At 44.0% G+C, this 18,424-nt stretch overlaps 1 protein-coding gene across 28 annotated transcripts; it reads right to left on the reverse strand.

Moving 5' to 3' along the window:
* Positions 1 to 13: 13 nt before the first annotated feature.
* LOC119364011 lies at positions 14 to 4,061 on the reverse strand. Of its 28 annotated transcripts, XR_005174593.1 has the most exons (7): positions 3,228 to 4,055; positions 3,026 to 3,103; positions 2,642 to 2,690; positions 2,392 to 2,443; positions 2,195 to 2,301; positions 1,047 to 1,421; positions 14 to 927 (listed from the first exon to the last, which is right to left on the reverse strand). XR_005174593.1 is itself a non-coding variant. In XM_037629398.1 (4 exons), the coding sequence occupies exons 1-3, from the start codon at positions 3,718 to 3,720 to the stop codon at positions 2,210 to 2,212; spliced, it is 663 nt and encodes a 220-aa protein (XP_037485295.1). In that variant the 5' UTR covers positions 3,721 to 4,059; the 3' UTR covers positions 1,026 to 1,421; positions 2,195 to 2,209. The 28 variants fall into 28 exon arrangements, 2 of the variants coding, with proteins under 2 accessions (XP_037485295.1, XP_037485296.1); XR_005174585.1 differs by having other exon boundaries at positions 2,392 to 2,690; positions 3,228 to 4,058; XR_005174584.1 differs by having other exon boundaries at positions 2,392 to 2,690; positions 2,991 to 3,103; positions 3,228 to 4,058.
* Between the last annotated feature and the right edge of the window lie 14,363 nt (positions 4,062 to 18,424).

Here is an 18,424-nt window from a genome sequence, read left to right on the forward strand (position 1 = left end):
GTATGGCATGTTTATTGATTTGCCAGAAATTGTAGAATAATGAAGCCTAAATAACAAAATATATTCTGCGCTAAGTTATTGTATATGCCTAAACAACTTATATATTTTGTAGAACAATAACAAAATATAAGCCTAAATAACTTATATATTTTGTGGTAATCTGAGTAACCAAAGTAATAAATATATTTTTTAGAATAATGAAGCCTAAATAACAAAACAAGGGACATCTATATATTTTGCGGTTCATTACCAAATTATACATGTCATGTTTATTACTTTGACAGAAATTGCAGAATAATGAAGCCTAAATAGCAATGCATCAGGAAAAATAAAATCATTTTTATGAAGTAAAAATACTCGAGCCAACATTTCAAGTTATTTAGATGTTGAGCTTAGTGCTGATGCATCGTTGTGCATAGTACTATGTTATATTACACGGTGGTGGTGATGCAAGCAGGATGAAATTGAGTATTATGGACTAAACTCTTGCCTGAACTATAACAAACAGCCCCAGGACCATGAACAATCAATCTAGATATTTATGTTACCTTCTAAAAGCAAGGCCCTTGAGTTTCTTCGGAGCGGACTGTTTTTTAAAACCAAACCAACACTCGGGTAGATAGAAACCATGCTATATGCAGACCACCCTAGACTACATCCTTCTCTTGCATTTCTTCTAAAACTTCTCCAACAACATCTATCTTGTTCAATGCCACATGGCTAGTCATTAGAAGGCAACATGTGAGGTTATCTGGCTTAATATTCTTCACCTTCATCTCCTCAAAAAGGCTACGGACCTTCTGATGTTGGCCTAACTTCATGCAAAGGGACATCACACTATTGATGAGGTAGATTACTGGCTCAGATGCCAAGTTCGTCCATCTTGCGATAAAGGTCTAGAAACTATCCGGTGTAAACCACCAATAACTGCAGTGTTGTGTATCGACAGATTTGATGAGCACCTTTGAAGAACACTTTAGGAATAGAGATTACTCAAGTAACAATGATTCAGTAAAACTGGAAGGTTATCATCAGAATGTCCTGACCTGGTGTTAGTTTCGGAAGTTTCTGTAAATATTGGAAGATATAACAGACATGAAGCAACATTAGGTAATCCCGTAGTAGCAACCTACTATTATAGAACTTGCATCCGAACAAATAGGAACAACCTAGTATCATGACGTTGCATCACAATATGAAGAATGCCATCCTTTCAGGAGCTACTATAGTCCTGGATCATTTAGTTCTATATCACAAATACCGCATGACATCTATCTTTTGAGTTCATTGTCAGTCTTCTTCAGAAAAAACATCACAAGTCCAACAAAAGCTTCATCTTCCACCAAAAGAGCACTTGCACCGTTGCGTTGCTAAAATGCTTCAGATTTGTTAACTTGATTGCTGCAGATTACCACACTGAACTGAAAGAAACCAAAATAGGACAGACGAAATTAATATTTCTGACATCAAGTTAGTAATCATGAAGAATTAGCATCTCTTTGAAGATTGTCCAGAGTGGAATCAAAACAGATTTTGTTCTAGATTGACGCCAAACAAAACAAACAGTTTTAAAAAAAGCATAATCTCGATAGTGAGAAACATTAGAAAGGGCATTAGACGTGTACACGGATAGTATTAGCAAATATGTAACACCGATAGTTTTCAAATCTGTTCACTGCGTCTACAATTCGACATGATTCATTAATTAAGTTGGCAGTTTTTTTAAAGAGAGTTGGCACATGATTTTAACCTCCTACAACTTCTTGCTAATGGTCACCAACTAACAATCAAACAAAGACATGCACGATGCTTAACCAATAATTCAGCAAATGACAAGTTAACTAAAGCATCAAATTAATTGACAGATTATTGCTCATGGTCAACGACTAACAGTCAAAGTAAATTGCCAGCATATGGATGCATAGGCAGTTGGTTGTGCCGCCTTGGACCTCTCTGGACCCTGAGGCAGGCGAGGTTGTAGTTAGTCCTCCTGCCATCATACACAAAAGCTATGCGGAAATCACTTGTACACATGTGGTCCGACACATGAATGAATCTGCGAGAATGAGACAAGTTCTAGCGGGCGATGGAAATCCAAGACGAACATGTTAACCATAAAATCAAATTCTTTGACTAAACAATCAATTTGAAAAAACCAACGATGGTAGCAGAGGGGGAGGGTCGGGCATCTTACTCTTGGACATTGGTCTCAACAGGTTAACCATATAGGTATCTCTTGATAGTCACTGTCAGTCCCGCCTCCAAGCACAATGCCTTCTTCCTCCTCAACAATTTGATGATCTGAAGATCATGGAATTGGATACATCAAAACAGGTCTCACAAAGAGCAAGGATCAAGTGAATCACCACTCATATGAACTACGAACTATACCTAGAATGTCCTGTCCATCTCCCATATTAGTATTAGATGGGTCAAGCTAAACCTGAAGTTTGCATGACAAACAAAGTAAAACCTCAGTTCAGTTTTTGGTTTTCAAGTGTTTATGAATTCACTTGTTTTGAGCTCACTTCAACTTTTGGATGACATTTTTCTGACGAGTAATGCTATCAAAGTTTTAAATAGCCATCCTGGATGCTATACGTACGACACTCCCAGATGAGATTGCAGATGCTATACGTACCCCTGGATCTGGATGATATGCATCTGTCAATTGCTGGATCACTTCAGCTCTGTGAGATGTGTGGCTTAAATCAGGATTGTAAAAAAAAAAATATGTCTAACTGTTGTACGCACAGCAAAATCGTTTTCTGACCAAATTAACTGATTATAAATGAATGCTATGGAAAAAGTACACAAAGTTCCACTGACATGATTTTATTTTTCACGGGTTCGAGGTGAGCTTAGAAGAAGTTCACAGTCCAAAGCCCAGTACTCTGGCTGAATATGTCGGCGCATTTCTCATGTAAAAGCTACTCTGACGGAACTGAATCATAAAAGTCGAGCTAAGGGTGTGCATCTAGCTCTCCTACCTCAGACCATCAAAAATAAAAGCGAAGTAGCTAACCACGGAGACCACCCACTCCCACATCCTCTCCCCGTGCTCCTAGTCCTCCATGGTTGCGTTCGGCATCATCAGATCCTCCTGCGCACAGGTAGTTCCACTGGGAAGTCTACATCTCAGTCCAGAGCCATCAAGTTCTTGGGTTACCAATCGAGGGATAAAAACAGAAGAGGAGATGGTGGATCGTTGGAGAGGAGAGGGGTACCTTCTAGAGAAGATTCACCTTGAGGAGATGGGGGATCAATGGAGAAGAGAGGCGTCGGGATGCACAACCATCCTTGGTCACGTCCGGAAAGGTCGGACGGACAGGGCCGCACTGGCCTTTGTAGAGGGGGAGGGTAGAGGGTTGGCGGATGGGGGAGGGAAGTACCAGGGATGTGGCGCCGACTCGTTGATCTTAGATCACCGCCGGTCGCCGATATTTGAGGCGCCGCCGTCGGTCGCTGGTATCTCAGGCGCCGCTGCCGGCGGTGTCCTAGTGATCTGCGATAGTCGCGTCCCGGTGATCCGTGACGTATCTGAGGCACGGCGGTGGCGGTGCAGGCGGCGGAGTCCTGGTGATCCACGACGGCGGTGACGGTCACTGGTGTCTCCCTGGTTCGGCGGCGGCGGCTGCATCTCGGGAGAGGAGGAGCAGCGGATTGGGATCTCGTCCGTGTCTTCCTTGCGAGGTCCGCGGCAGTGGCGATCTCGTGCATCTGCAGTCACAGATCGTAGGTCGAGGGGATCGAGAGGAGCAGGAGGCGTCACTCGGACGTGCGTGCGGTTCGTTTAGCAGTTTTTTTTGCTGGTTTAATTTCATAGATTTTTTTGTAGGTTATTTTTGGCCTTTTTCTCTGGTGCGACAGGAGGTTTGCCTTCGACTGCGTGGGACATCGCTAGGCGTTTTTTTGGTTCGACGGGAGGAAGGACGAAAAAAATCGGTGGTGGTGGGACGAAATTTAACTGGTGAGCAGAGACTACCAAATGAGACATTAGGAGTAGAGATATCCACTTGAATGTAGGTTTTCATAAAGTATTATTGTTGACATTACCCTTGAGGTAAAAGGTTGGGAGGCGAAACTATAAGCTCATATCTTTCTCTGTGTCCGATTGAAACTTTGTACCCATAAGTATCATGTGAGTGTTAGCAATTGTGAAAGACTAAATGATAGTTGAGTATGTGGACTTGCTGAAAAGCTCTTATATTGACTCTTTCCTATGTTATGATAAATTGCAATTGTTTCAATGACTGAGATCATAGTTTATTAGTTTTTAGTGAAGTTTCAGATTCATACTTTACCTTGTGAATGGACTGTTACTTTAGCATAAGAAATCATATGACAATATATGTTGTTGTTCTAAAGATGATCATGATGCCCTCATGTCCATATTTTATTTTGTCGACACCTCTATCTCTAAACATGTGGACATATTTTTTGATATCGGCTTTCGCTTGAGGACAAGCGAGGTCTAAGCTTGGGGGAGTTGATACGTCCATTTTGCATCATGCTTTTATATCAATATTTATTGCATTATGGGCTGTTATTACACATTATGTCGCAATACTTATGCCTTTTCTCTCTTATTTTATAAGGTTTAAATGAAGAGGGAGAATGCCGGCAGCTGGAATTTTGGACTTGAAAATGAGCAAATATTAGAGACCTATTCTGCACAACTCCAAAAGTCCTGAAACTTCACGGAGATTAGTTTTGGAATATATTAAAAATACTGGGCGAAGAAAGCACCAGATGGGGACCACCAGTCAGCCACGAGGGTGAAGAGCACGCCCTAGCCCCTGGGCGCGCCCCCTACCTCGTGGGCCCCCTGGCAGTCCCCGACTCCCATCTTCTGCTATATGGTGTCTTTTTCCCTGGAAAAAATCATAGAGAAGCTTTTGGGATGAAGCGCCGCCGTCTTGAGGCAGAACCTGGCAGGACCAATCTAGGGCTCCGGCGAAGCTGTTCTGCCGGGGAAACATCCCTCCGGGAGGGGGAAATCACCGCCATTGTCATCACCATAGATCCTCTCATCGAGAGGGGGTCAATCTCCATCAACATCTTCACCAGCACCATCTCCTCTCAAACCCTAGTTCATCTCTTGCATCTGATCTTTGTCTCAAAACCTCAGATTGGTACCTGTGGGGTGTTAGTAGTGTTGATTACTCCTTGTAGTTGATGCTAGTTGGTTTATTCGGTGGAAGATCATATGTTCAGATCCTTAATGCTATTCAATATCCCTATGATTATGAACATGAATATGCTTTGTGAGTAGTTATGTTTGTTCCTGAGGACATGAGAGAAGTCTTGTTATAAGTAATCATGTGAATTTCGTATTCATTCAATATTTTGATGAGATGTATGTTGTCTATCCTCTAGTGGTGTTATGTGAACGTTGACTACATGACACTTGACCATGGTTTGGGCCTAGGGGAAGGCATTGGAAAGTAATAAGTAGATGATGGGTTGCTAGAGTGACAAAAGCTTAAACCCTAGTTTATGCATTGCTTCGTAAAGGGGCTAATTTGGATCCATATGTTTCATGCTATGGTTAGGTTTACCTTAATTCTTCTTTCATAGTTGCGGATGCTTGCGAGAGGGGTTAATCATAAGTGGGAGGCTTGTCCAAGGAAGGGCAGCACCCAAGCACCGGTCCACCAACATATCAAATTATCAAAGTAGCGAACGCGAATCATATGAGCATGATGAAAACTGGCTTGACAATAATTCCCATGTGTCCTCGGGAGCACTTTGCTTTATATAAGAGTTCGTTCAGGCTTGTCCTTTGCTACAAAAAGGATTGGCCCACCTTGCTGCACCTTAGTTACTTTTGTTACTTGTTACCCGTTAGAATTACCTTATCACAAAACTATCTGTTACCGATAATTTCAGTGCTTGCAGAGAATACATTACTGAAACCCGCTTATCATTTCCTTCCGCTCCTTGTTGGGTTCGACACTCTTACTTATCGAAAGGACTACGATAGATCCCCTATACGTGTGGGTCATAAGTCTATTACTCTTTTCAATTTTATACACAATTGTCTTAGCGTATCATTGCACCTTACAAGGTTTAAAAGAGAGGAGTGATGTTCCTTTGATCTTGATCTGTAATCTAGTCCCGTGCTAGACTTGCCCACACAATGTTACAATTGCGTGTTTGTCTATTCTCAGTTGTTTTGTCATATGAATGATGCCATACTATGCTTACCGTATTATAAGCTTTGTCTCTTTATCCTTAGCTGTTAATACAATGTGAAGACATAGACAATACATTAGCCATGGTACATGGCCATATGTTTGGAGCCTGGTTTTATTATGTACTTTGCAGTAAAATAGAACTAATATTTTACACGGGTTCACCAGAATAAGTTCTGTATATAGACCAAACTTATTTTGTTTGGTTTTGCTACCTCCTTAATATCTCCTGTTCTGGTACTACTAATGTAAAAACTTAACTTTTCGGCAAGCCATGGAAAAAATGGTGGAACCGCCACCTTCTGAAGGTGGCGAGGCAACTATAACCGCAATGTCACCTCTTGGTGCAGTGGGTTAGTACCTGTCCACTAACAGTGCCAAAAGCACGTTCCTGCGTAATACTAGGTTGGTTGTTAAGGCAATCTTGTCCAAACTGCCTCATGATCAAGATATGCAAGCTCAAAACAATGTTATATCTGCGCTCTAGACACAAGTCCATTCCCTAACAGAGACCCTTTGTGAAACAAGGACAACCATTGTTCGATGTCATCAAGATATGCATGGTTTTGAAACCAGACTATCAGACATTTGCTATGTTGTTCAGGAGCCTAGGAGAAATGAAGGCGAATGTTATGGTGCTCCATCGGATAGTACAACATGAAAATGTAATAGTCAGGTTAAACAAACCGAGCTTCTGAACTTCTGGTGGTGCATTTATCTGCCAGACTGTTAACTTTTATGCCAACCTTCCTTTTGTTTTATGGTTGTAATTTGTTTTGTTGCAATACAAAATTTGTTCTTAACGTGTAGCCACCGGCTGAAGAAAACAGCAAGCCATTTTCGTATGGTGTAGGGTGTTCCCTATATTTGAAGTGGTGGTGAACTTTGATGCCCATTGGATCTAATATGTGCAATCTCCTTAATAGCTTGGCGTTAGTTTCTAGCTTATTTATTTTCTACTCTTCTTTTTCCCTGGTTTGCTAGTGGCCGTAACAACCCTGGGCCATATACGGACCATGGTAACCTTGACCCTGCTACAGGCCGTAGGATCCATGGGCCTCCTATGGGTCGTCGAATAAATGGGCCTCCAACGGATCGTAGAATCGGTGGGCCTCAAGCCATCGGATAAATGGGTCCACATGGGCCATAAACGGGCGTAATTCAGCAAAGGCATAATTCTATCACAGGCATAACATGTCGTTAATGGACCAGAATATAGGACGGGCTGGAAATGGCGCAATGGGTTAACATGCCACAAACGGGCTGATTCTAACCATGGGCCAAATTTGGCCCATTAGGGGAACATGCCAGTAACAGGCCGGAAGTAATCGAGGGCCAGAAAGGAGCCCAAGAACTTATGGGTCGTTAGTAGGCCGAAAGCTAACACAGGCTGGAAACGGCCCATGTGAATCATGGGCCATTAACGGGTACAAAAAAAATTATTGTTCGTTATGGGCCAGAGTCACCGTGGGCCACTAAAGGGCCTAAAGATACGTAAGACCTCATATGGGCCGAAAGACGTCGTGGGAAATACATGGGCCAAAAGTGAAACAGGCTAGTGTTATATTTGACGGCCCACATGACATTATTGGGCCAATTTCGAGAAGGACCTAACGGGTCGTGAGTTACCGGGCCATAAAATGGGCTATATGCAAACATACCGTTAACAGGCTTTTCATGGGCCGGCCCGCTAACTTTTGACCAAGTCAAACGGGCCGGCCTTTGTAAGCTATATGGGCCAGCGTTGGGCCATCGCATGTGTCGACATATCATAGGTGCCTATTTGACCTAATGACGAGCTAACACGTGTTTCCTTCGGCCAATGAGAATTTTACACATGGAAAATCCCCATTGGTCCAGGCTGTTAACGGGTTGTCGGATCCAAAACCGGACACGATAGCTTAACGGCGACCCGTTATGGTGGATGCCACGTGTCGGTTACCCTTGACGAAAGCACTTCCATGACGCGTCATTTATCGTCATGGAAGTGAACACTTCTGTGATGATAATTTTGGTACTGTCATGGAACACTTCTATGACAGCACATGTATGACTATCTTGATTCTGCCATAAAATCACCATGAATGTACATACATGACAGAAAACATGACCTACTGTGAGAAGCACGTATCATCATGGAAGTGTATTTTTTTGTAGTGGTGATGAGGGGATTGAGCATCAATATTCCACACCCTACACTCCTCAACAAAATGGTATAGCTGAGAGGAAGAAACATACACTTGTGGAAATGGCAAGGTCCATGTTGGATGAGTACAAGTCACCACATAGTTTTTGGGCCAAGGCTGTCAACACCGCATGCCATGCATCAAACTGGCTCTTCCTCCGCACGATATTGGAGAAGACTCTATACGAGCTCCTAACCAGGAACACACCAAATGTCAAGTACTTTCGTGTATTTGGGTGCAAGTGATTCATTCTCAACAAGAGAGAACGGTTAGGAAACTTTCAATCCAAAACAATTGAGGTCATATTTGTTGGTTATGGATCAAACTCTCACACCTATTGAGTCTACCTACTGATATGCCTTTAAGAATTTGATCAACATCAACACGACCGGCTGGTAGGAGCTCGTACTGCATATCGGTAGGTAGAGTCACTCGTACACAATTGACAAACTTTTGTGCTCACTTTTCATTCGTCTCTAGTGTTGAGCCACTCAAGGTACAAGATGCATTGATGGAAAATTATTGGCTCGTTGCTATGCAAGAAGAGTTTATCAGTTTTGAACGCAACAAAGTGTGGTCATTATTCAAGAGACCAACTAAGGAGCACAATGTTATTGGAACAAAATGGATCTTCAAAAACAAGAAAGATGAAAATGGCATAATCATTCGAAACAAGGCAAGTTTAGTGGCACAAGGGTACTCATGAGTTGAAGGTTTGTACTTTGATGAGATCTTTGCTCTCGGTGCCCGTCTTAAATCTATTCGCATCTTACTTGCTTATGCTGCTTTCAATGGTTTCACTTTAATGGATGTAAAGAGTGCTTTCCTTAACGGTCCCCTACAAGAAGAAGTATATGTATCACAACCACCCTAGTTCGTTGATCCCGATCACAAAGACTATGTGTATAAACTTCACAAGGATTTGTATGGCCTCAAACAAGCACCTCGTTTTTGATATGATCATCTTAAGAAGTTTCTACTCGATGATGGTTTTGTGAGAGGGGTGATTGATCCCACTCTTTTTACTAAAAGGGAAAATGGTGATTTGATCCTATGCCAAATCTATGTACATGGCATCATATTTTTGTTCTCCTAACATTCATTTGCGCAAGAAGTTTGCGGCCTCCATGACCAAGACCTTTGAGATTTCACTCAATGTGGATTTGAAGTTCTTTCTTGGATTTCAAATTCAACAATTTCAAGAAGGTATTTTCTTGTCCCAAACAAAATACCTCAAGGACATTTTAGAGAAGTTTGATATGACAAATGCAAGTCCATGTAAGACACCCATGCCAACAAAACTTGTTCTCACTGAGGACACCAACGGTATCCCTTTTAACCCATCTCTTTACTGCTCTATGATTGGTTCATTGCTTTATCTTTGTGCATCTAGACCAGACATCATGTTAAGTGTAGGCATATGGGCAAGATTTCAAGGTTCCCCTAGGGAAAGTCATCATAAGGCGGTTAAGCATATTATTACATACCTTGTTCACACCCCCAAAGTTGGGTCTATGGTAACCCAAGGATGCCAAGTTCGATCTCATTAGGTACACGGATGCGGATTGGGTCGGAGACAAAGTGGGACGGAAGTCTACCTCCAGTGCATGTTAGTTTCTTGGACGCTCCTTGGTAAGTTGGTCCTCGAAGAAGCAAAATTGTGTGTCTCTCTCTCCACCATCGAAGCAGAATACATTGCAACCGCAAGATGTGCAACTCAATTACTATGGATGAGGCAAACTTTGAAGGATTATGGTATCACCTATACACATGTGCCTCTTCTATGTGATAATGAAAGTGCCATCAAGATTGCTGAGAATCCTATTGATCATCCTCGCACCAAGCACATTGATATTAGGTATCACTTCTTGAGAGACCATGTGCAAAAGGGTGACATTGATATTGCTCATGTTGGTACAGATATGCAACTTGCCGACATTTTCACCAAACCACTGGATGAAGCAAGGTTTTGTCAACTTAGGCGTGAACTTGGTATCTTGGAGCTTGATAACATTATGTGAAATCTTGTACCTATGCATATAGTTACTTCATGTTGATCTAGATGTAGGCATATATTTAGGGGGAGAGATTCAACTCATGAATTGCCTTCTCTCTATATAATGCATAAATGAAACAAACACTCTCAAAGTTATCATGTTCCTCGAACTATGGTGCTTTAAAATGATGGAGTAGAGAATATGTACCCAAGGATTCATATTTGCGGTAACATGTCTCATATGCTCAAACATGGTGACCTCGGTCACTGCTCATATGTTGCATCAATCAATCATAGTTTTCTTATTATGGGTCCATTTCTATGCATATCTAGTTCCTTGATAATGGAGGTACTATGACTATAATTCTCCTAGGCGGAGTATATATATACATACACACACACACACACACACACACACACTCAAACCGTCTCTGTTCACTGTCCATGGGCCGGACATCCGGCATCCATGCCGGACATCTGGGCCCTGTCAGTTCTCGTCGGTCGAACTCCTCTAGTGGCCGGACATCCGGCAATGGGGTCGGACATGGAGCGGTTTCTGTTCTATCGCTATCGCCGGATTTCCGGGGTCCCATCCTGGATGTCTGGCCCACCCGCTTCTGACTAAAATCTATGGGGGCGCAGGGATTTGGGGGCATTCTTCCCTGTCTCCCTCCACCCCCACCTGCTCCTCGCTGCCGCCGGGTACTGCTTCGGCCCGTCCTGGCCATCTCCTCCACAACCGGCCTCCGATCTTCCCTCCACCTCTCGGTCTCCTCCCGATCTATCGTTCCACCCAATTGTTTCCATCTTTGTGGTGTCTAGCACTCGGGAGGGGCTCATTTGGGTGGCACATCAACCGACGGACTTTAGTGGTCTCCATGGCTCATACCAAGCAATGCGGCCCTCCTCGGGGTATGGCTGCCTCTGTTCTTCCTAATCTTGTGTTGACTCACCTATTCTAGGGGTTCCGGTAAATCTTATGGATGCTCTCTTACTGCATATGTCCCTCTATCGATTTGCTGTCACTTGACTAGTCCAAAATTACACCCTGTGAACTTGTCTAAACAAATTAACCATGGGTATGTTGATATTTTGATCTACCACTTGGACTTGTCCTATGGTCATGAACAAAATGCCCACATCCCCACTTGTTTAATTGTTTTGGTCCTTGTTCATATCATCTTGTGCTATTTCTCATCGGTATCCCTATCTTGTAATCACTTTCAAACCCTCGCCGTCAAGGCTCCATCGACTCCGAAGAGAACATCAAGCCAAAGTAGAAGACCACTACCAAGAGCCGGTCACAGCATCGTCATAGCCCCCCCTCTGCCTCTGATATGGAGGATGAGGACTACATTGCCAAGGAAGAGGAGGAAATTGTCCCCGGGCAACCTGTTGGTCAGTCCAAGTCTGGTACCCGACGTCCTCTGCATGCCCCTATGCCTCAAGCCTGTGGATATCATGGGCGACATGTTTCCATGGAGATGCCTCTCAGTGGGAACCATGCCATTCACAACTTCAAGACCATGGGGGCTGGTCCCTATCTGGAATTTCAGAGGGATGTCAATCAGTTTGAGATGCTAGCCGATGCGGAAATACCCTCATTTTTGCACTCGTATGCAGCAAGATATCTATGCTAGCATGGTTTGCAAACGTGGCCTGGCTCCTCATCGCCCTGTGGATCTTCCCTACATGAGAGCTCATCCTGAGTTGTTTCCGGATGGCATTGTCAAGATCATTGATGATATGGCTCTCGGTCCATCCATGACCTTCAAGTGTGACTGGAATGAAGCCGCCATAATAGTTCTATGCCACATGTTTCTTTGGACCAAATAACACTCTCAACCTAGATGACCGGGAATGTTCAGCTCCGTGTCACATATCGCCAGTTTGTTCAGATTTTGGGCCTATTTGGTGTTGTCCATAAGATTCAAAGTCTAGATCCTCATCATAATCCAATGGGGATTGATGCATGTATGCCGCAGGTCAAAAGTGTGCGTCTGTGCGAAGAGGTTGAGTATCCTCCTAGTGAGTCATCCATCTTCAGATATCCTTACTACATCCTTTTTCACTGTGTTCTTCGCACTCTCTATCCCAAGAAAGGAGACCGTTCTTGGGCTCGTGGGTACTTCATTGACTTGATGGTACACATGCATGATAAGCCCATAGAGCCACTTGACACTGCTCACTACATTTGGCATGAGAACCGTTTATCCAGCTTTCTGCAGACTCATCAGTTCCCCCATGCCCCATTCATTCAGGTTCTCATTGATCACACTGCTCCTTTTGAGATTGTCAAAATTGTTTAGCATGTTCTGTGGAGACCCACTATTCACATGTCCAAGACAGCCACCACCAAGGGCAAGACTCCTATCAAGCCCAATAACTCCTCTGGTGCTTCCTCCTCCATAAGTGATCCTTTTGGCCGCCTTGCCTCGTTCATGGGGAAAGCACAGTCTACCATCATGAAGGCTATCACGTTCAACTGCAAGCAAAACCACGATGTTCAGAAGTGTCTCATCCTCTCCAAGAATCAGCTCAAGTAGCGGCTTCGTGACCGTGGCAGTCCAGTGAGCGAGGATGCTCCCATTCCTACTGCTCCATCCACTTCTTCTTTCGGTTTCCTTTCTCGTGATGCGTACGCCGAGTTCTTTGATGGGGTGGCCGATGATGATGACTTCCGCCAGGAGTGATCTAGCTTTGTTCTCTCTACTATCTTCGCCCCTTTTTGCATGTTGCTCTGGAAGGGCGAGTTGTAGTTGTAGTACCTTGTTGTCGAGCTCTATGTTTGCATTGTTATCTTCATATTGTTTATGTATGCTATGTGTGGTACTTAATTATGAGACTCTATCCTATTATCTATCAAACCTTGAGTTGATGGTGTATCTCATATATTTGCTTAATTTTTCTGCCATCTTTGCTCATCACAAGTTTCATTGCTCTTTATGGATTGACTGCAACATGGGTTGTTTTGATATTTCACTCTCTCCCATTCACATACATAAAAAATGTGCTTTGTATTATTGTTTAGCCTCTTATGCACACATTAAGGGGGAGCTAAATCCAATATGACATATGTATTGCATTGCAAGATATTTTATTTTGGTACTACATGTATGATTGTCATCAACAAACAAAAAGGGGGAGATTGAAAGCGCAATCATGCCCTTACATCATATTTTGATGTTGATGACAATATACATGTAGGGGACTAACTATGTGTATAAACTAAATCGCAAGTGTTAGCCCCAGGATGATACATGTGCGTGGATTATGGACGTATGAGATTGATGCAACTCAATGAAGAATAAACATCACATCAATAACTCTTTTTGTTGGTTTATTCTTGAGTATAGGTATCCCACACTATTAAGAGGGGATCGATAGGGTTAGCACGAGATTTGCTCAAGTCATTATGTTTTCCTACCTTTCTACACCTTCTAAATATGCCCAAGTAGTTTGTATCACTTGTAGGATCAACTATCACCGCATACACTCACTCTATCCCTCTTTCATGTGTTTCTGGCCTATGGCCTACGGGATGTCCGGGGTCCTTGCCGAAAATCCGGCCCCAATCACAGAATGTGCTCTTGTGCAGAGTTTGGGCTGCTGGATGTCCGGCCCCAACGCCGGATGTCCGGGGCTCCCCGAAAATCCGACCTCTTTTACAGAAGCCTCATTGTTCCTACAACCCCGGATGTAGGGCCTACTTCTGGATGTTCGATACCTCACTGGTGCACCGGATGTCCGGGTCCACCCCCGGATGTCTGGCCTCTCTATTTTGTTCACTGCTCTCTGGTTTATTACATAGGCGCCTCATTGTGCTGGATGTCCGGCCCCTGGGCCGGATGTCCGGCCTACGTACCCCTGTCACTTACACTACGACAACCATATTTGCTCCAACACTATATATAGCCTTCTTTTTCCATGAGAGAGGGTTGACCATCCACTTTGAGCAAACCCTAGAACACATTTCACTCTCTCTCTCTCTCTCTCTCTCACACACACACACACACACACACACACTCATACACCAAATCTTAGATCCCGAAGAGATTTGAGAGCATTTGTGAGAAGTTGTAAAATCAAGTGATAGATCCACTCCTTCCCCTTCTTCGCACCAAAGGAATTCATGATTTGAGCAAGTCTTGAGCTTTTCCCCATCGTTCTTGTTAGTCTTGGAGGTTGGAGACTCCTAAGCGGTAGGAGTTCTTAGGAGAGGAATCGACCATTGTGATTACCCCCAGAAAGCTTGTGAGGGTTTGGAGACCACCCCAAGGTCTACCACTAGTGGTTGAGAATCGCCTTCATGGTGATATCTCAAAGAGAGAATAGGGTGAGCCTTTGTGGTGTTGGTGTGCCTTCATGGTAACATCCACCTCTCTAAATGGTGATGTAGCTTCCCTCCAAGGAAGTGAACATCGGCATACATCCTTGTCTCTCGGAGTTGCGGTTATTCCTAACCCTAGCTCCCTACTTGTCGTTAATTGTCTATTTATCTTTACTTGTTACATATTCTGCTTGCTTATTCACATCCTTGTAATACTTGGTCACCTTGCTTAGCTCATTGTATCATCTTTGCAATTGTTAGGCTCACCTTCGTATTCCACATTGTAGCCTAAAATTGCTAACTAAGAATTAAAATTTGTAATTGTACCTATTCACCCCCCCCCCCTCTAGGTCCATCTTGATCCATTTCATCAGCCCCGAGGGCTACTCCCTCCTTATCACGGAGACCATCGGGATGATGAAGATGGCCTCCAGTGATGATTTCCCCCTCCGGCAGGGTGCCAAAGAAGGCCTCCAGACGTGATCACTTTGGCACATAGGCTTGCGGCGGCGGAGCGGAATAATTTTTTTGGTATTTATAGGAAGTTTAGGCGTTGGTTTCGCATCAAAGGGGCCCACAAGGGAGCAACAAGCTCGGTATGCGCGCCCTGGGGGGACCCGCGCCACTTGAGCATGTCGCTTCCTCGTGAGTCTTATGATCCTTCCTCGAAGCTCCGGGGGTCTCTTTTGGTCAATAAAAAATCACCATAAATTTTCAGCCAAATCCGAGAACTTATATTTCTGCACAAAAAACACCACCACAATAGTTCTGCTAAAAACAACCTTAGTCCGGGTTAATTACATTCAAATAATATCAAACCATACAAAAATATTGTAAATATGGCATGAATACTTCATAAATTATAGATACATTGAGACATATCAGCCAGTAATCAATCCAGAGACTGGCACATAAATCACAGAGATTCGGGCCCCTCTCGGGACCGGGTTCTGACAATCTGTCTGCCATCTCCCACCCAATCTCCACAACAAAATGTTTAACCATAATTGGAGACCATATCACAACATCTAGTTCAACACACCGCACAACATGAGCATGCCATACAAATGGTTGCTACCACGTCCAAGGATATATTCACCATGGTTGAACTGAATATAATTCTTTTTGCCCCACGCACCTTGCAAGAATAAAACATGTACATAAGCATCAAAATCAACTACAAGGCACCACCTTTACACATAGAAAACCCCACTCCAAACCCCCCAAATCATGTCCAAAACCCCAACGAAATCAACACTCTAATGCGGGCAACCCTATCAAACTAACTCAAACTAATGATGGCCAAACGAAATATTGCCGATTAAAACATGTACAAATGCATCCGAATCAACTACAAGATCCTCCTTTACATAGCTAAGATCCTACTTTAAAACCCCCAAATCATGCGGAAAACCCTAGCGAAATCTCTACTCCAATGCGGGCGACCCTATCAAACTAACTCAAGATTGTTGATGCCAAACAAAATATTGCAGATTAACATCCCAAGAATCCAAGACTTGATGGGAAAGATTGAGGATTACTGTAGTTTGGGGGCGGCGCACCGTCGGGGGGACGAACAGGGGCCATCGCCGCCACACCTCTGCACCCCCCAGACGAACAGGGGTTGACGAATGTTGCGTCTCTACCCTCACAACGCCTCTCCGTCGGTAATGAGTCGGTGGCAACGATGATCACCTCTCTCTCCCCTGCGCGGTACCCTGCTTCGGTGTGACCGAAGATGAAAAGGCAAGGGGGTTTGATTTATTTTGAATGACACTTTAGGGGGGGTGTGCAAAAACGACACGCAAATGGCCACTTCCTGTCAGCTCTCAGGTGGACTGGTCAGCACGCGATCAATGGAAGCGGCTCCTCTGACATGCGTCAGTTCTGATGTTGGTCACTGACATGTGGGCCAGCTGGCCCACATGTCAGTGACCAACGTCAGAACTGACATAGGTCAGAGGATACTAGTCCGCGATCAATAGTGGCGCGTACGAGCTTGATACGTGAAACAGTGACCTTATAGTCATGTCTTGTCATATTTAGTGATTGCATTAGATGTATTCTTGAGTATGGTGATCAAAGAGCCACAAGTTCAATTACTTCCGATTCATTTTAGCCAGAGCGCATGTTAGGCAGCCCAACACCGCTTGACCGCCACACAATGATGTACTTTTCTTTTAGGATGGCATGATTGTGTCAAGAGTGACGTGCACCGTGGCGGGCCAAAATCACTGTTCTGACCTTGTCAGGAAAGTATAGCACAAAATGAACTCTGCACAAAACTATTTCACAATCTGGCCCTTTTGACAACGTCAGACGCCGTGACATTTCTGCTCCAACATGAAAATGCTGAGCTTGTTCACGTTGCTTCTCCACATGAAAACACCGGGATAGCTCGCGTTGCTGCCCATATGGAAACACCAGGGGCTTTGGCATTTGAAGCGTTCCTGGAAACGCCCGGAGTTTTGGCGTTTCTGCCCTAAATATTTAAGTGGCCGTGGGGCTCGCTGATGTGGCAAGCTGGAAACGCCAGTGGCCATGGCGTTTCTGCCCTAAACATGTTTTTAAATTATAGCTTTCTAGTGCTCATTGGACTTGATTTATGAGTATATTCAAAGAACGATTAAACAAAACCTTTTCTCAAGCCTTTTCACCGTGTGCATGTGCTGCAGGTTTACATGATCGGTAGGTTTCCTACTGCTCCTCTGCATCCACTGCTAGGCTATTTGTCTTCTCGCATGGGTATCCGTACATACAGGCATGATGTACATGCATCTGCATGCTCAGGGCCTAGGAGCAATGTGGCATAGGTTGGATGGTCAGCAGTTGTTCGTCGGGCGGGCCAACAAGCGTTTCAAGCTAGATGCATGCACTGGCCATATGGGATGGTGTTTTCAGGCCTTTGCGTCGGATCGACATAGCAGCGGCTGAAATCACTGTCAGAACACTTAATTATTATCTAGCGCAAAAACGCCAACGCCCTTGGCGCCCCTGGCGTTTTTATATGGGCAGCAACGTCAGCTAGCTCGGCGTTTTCATGTGAAGCGGCAATGCTAGCTAGCTCGGCGTTTTCACGTGAAGTAGAAACGCCACGTTTTCTGACGTTGCAAAAAAAATATTAAATTGTGAAATAATTTCATAAAGAGTTTACTTTGTGCTATAGTTTTCTGACAAGATCAAAATAGTGATTTTGGCCACCGTGGCATGCGTCGCGCAGAAGTGTCGTGCCGCTGTGGCACGGTCCTTTTGCAAAGTGCTATGTGCTTTGCTTTTGCTATTCCCAGTCAAGTTGTTGTATTTTCTTTTCTTCTTTTACAGGGTAAAGTTGTTAATTTCGACCAGGACTCTACGTAATTTTTGTGGCCATTTCCTCCCCGAAGGAAAAACTAGGATTTGCACGAAGAAGGACATGCCACAAGAACCCGCAAAAGAAGAACAAGAAGGACGTGACACGTGATGAGATCTACAGTACTTCATTCTGTAGCAACACGCCACGTTTACCTATGGGATGACACTGCTATGTTGGAATCCGCTTACTTCTGAGACTAGTTACAATGGGTAGTAATTTAGATTAGTAAGAGCAACTTCAATGTGGCGACTCATTTCGTCCGCGACCGTTCATTTGGATCGGTGCGGACAGAAAAGACGGCCCAACGCGTCGACCCAAACGGACGCGCGTCCATTTTTCGTCCGCGGGTGACCCATTCCCGGC

The sequence above is a fragment of the Triticum dicoccoides genome, chromosome 2B, assembly GCF_002162155.2.
Source record: "Triticum dicoccoides isolate Atlit2015 ecotype Zavitan chromosome 2B, WEW_v2.0, whole genome shotgun sequence".
NCBI lineage: Eukaryota > Viridiplantae > Streptophyta > Magnoliopsida > Poales > Poaceae > Triticum > Triticum dicoccoides.

Coding starts and splice junctions, on each gene's coding strand:
- LOC119364011 (XM_037629398.1), bottom strand. CDS start 3,720: ATGCACGAGATCGCCACTGCCGCGGACCTCGCAAGGAAGACACGGACG. Junction 3,104..3,227: donor AGGTGAATCTTCTCTAGAAG/GTACCCCTCTCC, acceptor ACCTGTGCGCAG/GAGGATCTGATGATGCCGAA. Junction 2,302..3,025: donor GGGAGTGGGTGGTCTCCGTG/GTTAGCTACTTC, acceptor CATGATCTTCAG/ATCATCAAATTGTTGAGGAG.